Source organism: Phyllostomus hastatus, unplaced genomic scaffold, assembly GCF_019186645.2.
Source record: "Phyllostomus hastatus isolate PE091 unplaced genomic scaffold, TTU_PhHast_1.1 phas_contig_1, whole genome shotgun sequence".
NCBI classification, from domain to species: Eukaryota; Metazoa; Chordata; class Mammalia; order Chiroptera; family Phyllostomidae; genus Phyllostomus; species Phyllostomus hastatus.
Window position 1 is genome coordinate 15,513,066 of NW_025333498.1, and position 6,246 is coordinate 15,519,311.

General features: G+C 56.0%; 1 protein-coding gene across 1 annotated transcript; it reads left to right on the top strand.

Moving 5' to 3' along the window:
* The first annotated feature begins 690 nt into the window (after window positions 1-690).
* Window positions 691-4,429, top strand: EVX2 (even-skipped homeobox 2). Its single transcript, XM_045853381.1, has 3 exons — window positions 691-1,117; window positions 2,020-2,315; window positions 3,594-4,429. Exons 1-3 carry the CDS (start codon window positions 691-693, stop codon window positions 4,308-4,310), a joined length of 1,440 nt encoding a protein of 479 aa, XP_045709337.1. The 3' UTR covers window positions 4,311-4,429.
* The last annotated feature ends 1,817 nt before the right edge of the window (window positions 4,430-6,246 follow it).

Consider the following 6,246-nt stretch of genomic DNA (forward strand, 5'->3'; position numbering starts at 1 on the left):
ATCCCCTCCCAATAGTAAATGTTAAAAAAAAAAACAAACAAACAACCACCTTCCTGACGATCTACTCTGGAAAAATCAAAGCATTATCTATTATTTAACACGTATGTGTCCGAGGAAAAATGAGGAAGGCGCTGCATGATTAGGACCTAAGGGGCAACCCAGCAAACTGAGAGCGTAATGATGCCCCTAAATGAAGGGGGAAATGTGCCGCGGAGCGCTCTATTAATCAGACTGTCAATTTCACCCCCCGAGGCAAAACCCCCGGGCGAGCAGAACCGGCTCCGAGCGGGCAAAGGACCGGAGCCTTCCTCCTCACTTCTTGTCTCTTCAAGCCTCCTACCTGGATCTATTTGTCTGCTCCGAAGCCGCCTTCATTACCCACTGACAGGAGCGTGTATTTATTTGCTTATAAACCTGTTACAATAAATGATTATTCGAACGGCGTCATTCGTACCTTAATGACGAGCGAGCGCTACTTTTTGATGAATGACATCTTGGGCTCGGAAGGATGTATGGGTCATTTTGACCAGTCATTCCCTCGCTCTGGCATCCCACAATTTTTCCGCCTCCCTCCAAAAGAGATAATAATATTTAGAGGCGCTCGCTGGGGCTGAATGAGAATTAGCCCTAGGCGCAGCCCATCATTAGGACGGGACAGCCGGACCACTGTGACATTTTTAGAAAGCTGAGATGATGGAAAGAATAAGAAAAGAGATGATTCTGATGGAGAGAGGTCTGCACAGCCCCACGGCCGGCAAGGGTTTCTCCAATTTGTCCGACTCCTCTGGCAATGCAGTACTCGAGGCCCTGGAAAATTCGCAGCACACGGCTCGCCTCAGCCCGCGCCTGCCGTCCGCCCCTCTGCACAGCGCTCTGGGAGACCTCCCTGCCAAGGGCAAATTCGAAATAGACACTTTGTTCAACCTGCAGCACCCAGGCAGCGAAAGCACCGTCTCCTCCGAAATCGCCTCTGCCGCGGACAGCCGCAAAAAGCCGGGCCATTATTCAGAGTCGGCCGCCGAGGCGGATATGAGCAGCGACGTGGAGGTGGGCTGCCCCGCGCTGCGCTCCCCCGGCGGCCTCAGCACCGCGCAGCTCAAGGAAAACAATGGCAAAGGTAACTGCGCCGCCCGCGCCGCGCTCTCTGGTCCCGTCCTCCCCGTTCCTCCGGGCCGCTGCCTGCCCTTCCTGTTGACTTTGCCCTTCTCCCACCCTCAGCAAGCTACAGTGGGCTGGCTCAAGCCAGGGCGCGACGCCTGCGGGGGACCGTGCCCTCGGGCTCTGATTCTTGAGTCTCTCACAGGGGCGCAGGCCTGGGGCTGCAGGCCCGCCTGCCGGCCTGCCCTGGCTCCTGAGTCCGAGAAAGTGTTTCTGCGCGCGGCTCTAAAGCCGGGGCGAGCCCATCGTCCCTTAGCCAGCCGCGGAGACGCGCTAGGGGAAGAGTGCCCTGAGTAGCTGCTTTGAACTCCGCCGCCTTTGAGCTCCCAGGGCCGAGTGGAGGGGGCATTCTGAATAAGTCGTGGGGGAGCCTCGCCCAGCGCCTCTGAGAGACCCGTTTGGGTCAGCCAAGAAAAAGAGTTGAAAAGTAAGGTTCACCCTCTAATGGTTCCGGTTTGAGCGGCTGCTGGCTTTTGCAACAATTTTAAACCCAAAAGACGGTCAAAGAAGAGTTAGAGGCCGTACAGAAAGGTTCTCGGTGGTCTCCAGACCATGGCAAAGCCAGAGCTTCCTAAACTACGCCTAGATGTGGGCATTTTCTTTCGACCAATTTTCCCACTGCGTTGAAATTTTCCAATTTTTTTTTAAAAACCACCCTAATGGAGTTATTATTATTTGGTTATGAAGTGTTCTCCAAACTTATTGATTCCATTAAGGGCAGCAATTTGTAAGCATGACAGACCCCATCAATTCAGGCAGCGCCTCGCTTCTCTCTCCTGGCTTCCCTCATCCGCGCGCAGCCCCAGCGCCGGGATCTCGGCCCCACAGTGACTCATGCGCTGCCCGCTGTTTGTTTGCCAGGGTACGCCGAGAGCGGCTCGGCCGCGGGCACTACGACGACGTCTGCGTCGGGCTCTGGCCTCGGCAGCCTGCATGGAGGCGGCGGCGGCGGCGGCGGCGGCGGCGGCGGCGGCGGCGGGGGCGCGGCGCTGGGCGGCTCGGGCTCTGGTGCGGATCAGGTGCGCCGCTACCGCACGGCGTTCACCCGCGAACAGATCGCGCGCCTGGAGAAGGAGTTCTATCGGGAGAACTACGTATCGCGGCCCCGCCGGTGCGAGCTGGCCGCCGCGCTCAACCTGCCAGAAACCACCATCAAGGTATCGATTCCAGCACGCGCCGGTTCTAGCCTCCCTGGGGGTGTCTGGGTTGGTTTTTGTTTCTCCTTTCTGGGTGGCTAGATTTAGCTGGGGCCTGAAAACCCGCGGGGGAGAGTCACCAAAGGAATTGGCATATTTATTTCTCAGCTGCTGAATCAGAAGGTTGACCAGTCCGGCTGACCTGGGAAGGCCCCGGAATGCCGCAAACGTTCGCCGGTGTCCAGGTGCCGCTACCCCATGTCCATGGCTGCACTTTCCCCTTGGCGGCAGAGCTGGCTGGTCTTTGTTCCTCTGGTACGAACCAGATATGGAACTTTTCATTTGCTCTTGATCTTGGAGATTAATTTTCCACATAAATTGTTACAACATGGAGAAAAGGATACTGTGTTTTAAAAATCTATTGGGTTAAGAAAGTAGTTTCCTAAACATTTTTTTTCTGCTGGACAACGGGGAGAGGGCATTGTCTCCAGAGAGACAATGCAATGAAATTGTCCTTATTTCTATATTTTAGGTGATTAATTTTATTATACGACCGGGAGAGATAGATGGGAGGTTGGGCGACTTGGTGAATACTTTAGGGAACATCCGACACTCTAGAAAAAGAAAACATTAAACTCCATGGGATGGGGAGGAGTGTGGAGATCTACCTTCGGTTTCCTTGGGCTTCCGTTTATTTAGAGAATGATGTCTTCATTAGATACCGGGTTGGGAGGGGTAGAGAAGTCCCCTTCCCAAGTTTAAAAGGATGTTATTCCCGCCACTCATTTGAGGCAAATGCTTTCAACCAAATCATTCCTTCAATATCAAGATTGAATCCATTACCCTCCGGGCAAGTTCTTGCAGCTCAGAGGATTCAACACCTTGCGTGGAGACCTTTTATAAAAACTGCCACCACGGCCTTTCTTCAAAGGCGGCCTAGAATCCCCGTGCAAATTCTGGGATTGAGAGACTGGCACCTGTGGGTGGAGGGAAGGAGAAGAAAGGTTGGGTTGGGACGAGAAAACGCAGCACAACGTAGGGGAGCAGAAGCCCGAACGACCGCAGCAGTCGGACACAGGGTAGAAGAGTCTTTTCGTTGAGGAGGGTGTGCCCACGACGGCCCACGCCGCCGCCCGCTCTGCTCTGTCCCAGCTGGGAGGACAGGGGACTGGGAGCTGGATCCCGCCTGAGGGGAACAGGCCAGGTCATTCAGAGGTCCCAGAGGGGCGGGGAGACCTGGGGCTCGGGCTGGGGCTAGGGCGCTCCCTAACACGGGCCGCGCCGTGGCTCTCCCCGCAGGTGTGGTTCCAGAACCGGCGCATGAAGGACAAGCGACAGCGCCTGGCCATGTCGTGGCCTCACCCAGCCGACCCCAGTTTCTACACCTACATGATGACGCACGCGGCCGCCACCGGAAGCCTGCCCTACCCCTTCCACTCGCACGTGCCACTGCACTACTACCCGCACGTGGGCGTCACGGCTGCGGCCGCGGCCGCTGCGGCCTCCGGAGCAGCGGCCGCGGCCTCATCGCCCTTCGCCACTTCCATCCGCCCGCTGGACACCTTCCGCGCCCTCTCGCACCCCTACTCGCGGCCCGAGCTGCTGTGCAGCTTCCGCCACCCGGGCCTCTACCAGACGCCCGCGGCCGCCGCCGGGCTCAACAGCGCGGCCTCCGCCGCCGCCGCTGCTGCAGCTGCGGCGGCTGCGGCCTCTTCTGCCGCGGCGGCTGGGGCGCCCCCAAGCGGTGGCTCCGCGCCCTGCTCGTGCCTCAGTTGCCACAGCAGTCAATCGGCCGCGGCCGCCGCCGCAGCGGCCGCCGCGGCCCTGGGCTCTCGGGGGGCCGGCGGGGGGGGCGGCGGCGGCGGCGGCGCGGGGGCCGCCGGGGGCTCGGACTTCGGCTGCAGCGCTGCGGCCCCGCGCTCTGAGAGTGGCTTCCTGCCCTACTCAGCCGCTGTGCTTAGCAAGACCGCCGTGAGCCCGCCGGACCAGAGGGACGAGGCGCCGCTCACCAGATAACTACGTCGCCGCCGCCAGGGGGCCGTGCCCGCCTCTCGGAGTGTGATGGGGAGTCTCCTCAGCGCTCTCCGCGCCCTCTGGGCGCTCACGTGCCCTCTGCGCGCTGCCCGCTGCAAGAGCTGTCGCCAGGGGGCGCCCGGGCGCGGGAGGCCGAAGGGAACCCGTCGGGATTTGGGGGGGTGGGGGGCGGGGAAGAGCGGGCGCGAAAGCATGGCGGGTGTCCCGTCAAATTATATCTATTTTTGTATTTGCTACCCAGCCGCTTCCCCTTCTCCAAGTCTGTTTTGCGCTGCCGAGGCCCCACTTCCCGCCTCTATCGCCAGCTCTTGGACTTCCCGAAGACAATCCCCTCGTCCCCAAACCACTCCTCTGGGGTCTGCGGCCCTGGTTATAAACCCTCGGGCCCGGGTTACTCGGCTAAACCACGTGGCCAGAAGCGACGGAGAACCACAACAAAGATGAGGATGGTGTGCGCTAGTGCTTTGGGAGGGAGGGAGGGAAAGTCACCCCGAGGTTCCTGCTACTCTTTTTTCCCTCACCTTTTTTTTTTTTTTTTCTTTAAGCGAGGGTGAGGGGTAGGTGGCAATTTTTCTCTCAGCTTGAGCTTGTTAGGGGCCCTGTCCGAGGAGAGCGGGAGAATGGGCAGTCTGAGGAGAAGGCCAGGAGGGAGGATGAAGAGCGCGGACGGCTGCGGGTGTGTTCTGTGACATTGTTTACTGCGTGCGGGATCAAGGCCGGCGGGGCTGTAGCTGCTTTCCCGGGGAAGGACACAGCAGAGGTGGGAAGGGGTGGCGTGTCGCCTCCTCTCTGTCGAGCCACCACCGTTCCCTCTTTTGATTTTTGGTTAGGGATGAAGGCGTCTTGAATATTTTATGCAAAAAGTAATGGCTAATGAGGTTTCCACAACCACCAAGGAAAGGGAAAGGGAAAGGAAGAAAAGGGGAGGGCAAGACTGACAGATCGCTGGAGTATTTGAAGGAACGTTTTCAGCTCAGTTTTCAACTTCCGGGTTCCACTTCATCTGGGAAATACTTGAATCTCTAGATATATGCTATTATCCTGAAGCATTTCCTTAGAAACTTTTCTGAGTTCGAACTCTATTCCCTTCATCCTTTCGCTCGGTGTTCCTCGGGTAAAATGGTTCTTGGCATATTTCTCACGCATGTGTACTGCGCCTTCGCCTCTGCAAAGCCACCGCTGGGTTGTTGAGACCCGCTCTGCCAACCCCGGATACTGGAGGGGTTTCCTTGAACTTGAAGAAAGGCACATCAAAACCCACCAGTGTTAACTGCCACGTCAATTTTGATGCTAATAATGTGCAGATTATGACGAAAATTGCCAATCATGCTCTCTGATGGACCTCCTTTGAATGTGGAATTGGAGAAAAGTTCCCCGCACGGAGACCTGCTGTCAAGTACTAACAACCCGCTAAGGGAAGTCATTAGGAGAGACGGATAAGAGACTCGGTACATAAAACATTGTTCTTGGTGCATAGAATGTATGTTATTTAATGTTATCTCTGTTACCTGAAGTGATTTCGCAGAAGAAAGCCACGTTCTTATCATCTCAATTGCCAATTTTCATTTTGGTAACTTGGACGCCCTGGGTAGACTTTTCTCTGTTAAGTTGATATTCCGCCAATGTGAACAGCCTCATTAAATCAAGCCCAGATATTTCCATAATGCTCCCCGCAGAGCCACTTCGCTCCTCACATAATGAGATTTTTCTGAAGAGTTGAAGCCCTAAAATAACTTGCTAGTGCATGTTTAGACCCAGTGAAGTGGGTATGTGTATTAAAATGTAGGTGTGCTACCTACATATTCGTGTATGTGTGTGAGTATATATGTATGTATATACATATATATATCCGTTCTCTTATACATATGTAAGAGATACACACACATTCATATATACCCATTGGCACTATTTTCTGATT

What these genes read in the sequence shown, in the direction of transcription:
- EVX2 (XM_045853381.1), top strand. Translation starts at nt 691, where the DNA reads ATGATGGAAAGAATAAGAAAAGAGATGATTCTGATGGAGAGAGGTCTG. An exon ending in CAAGGAAAACAATGGCAAAG is followed by an intron (nt 1,118 to 2,019) that starts GTAACTGCGCCG and finishes TTTGTTTGCCAG; the next exon opens with GGTACGCCGAGAGCGGCTCG. An exon ending in TGCCAGAAACCACCATCAAG is followed by an intron (nt 2,316 to 3,593) that starts GTATCGATTCCA and finishes CTCTCCCCGCAG; the next exon opens with GTGTGGTTCCAGAACCGGCG.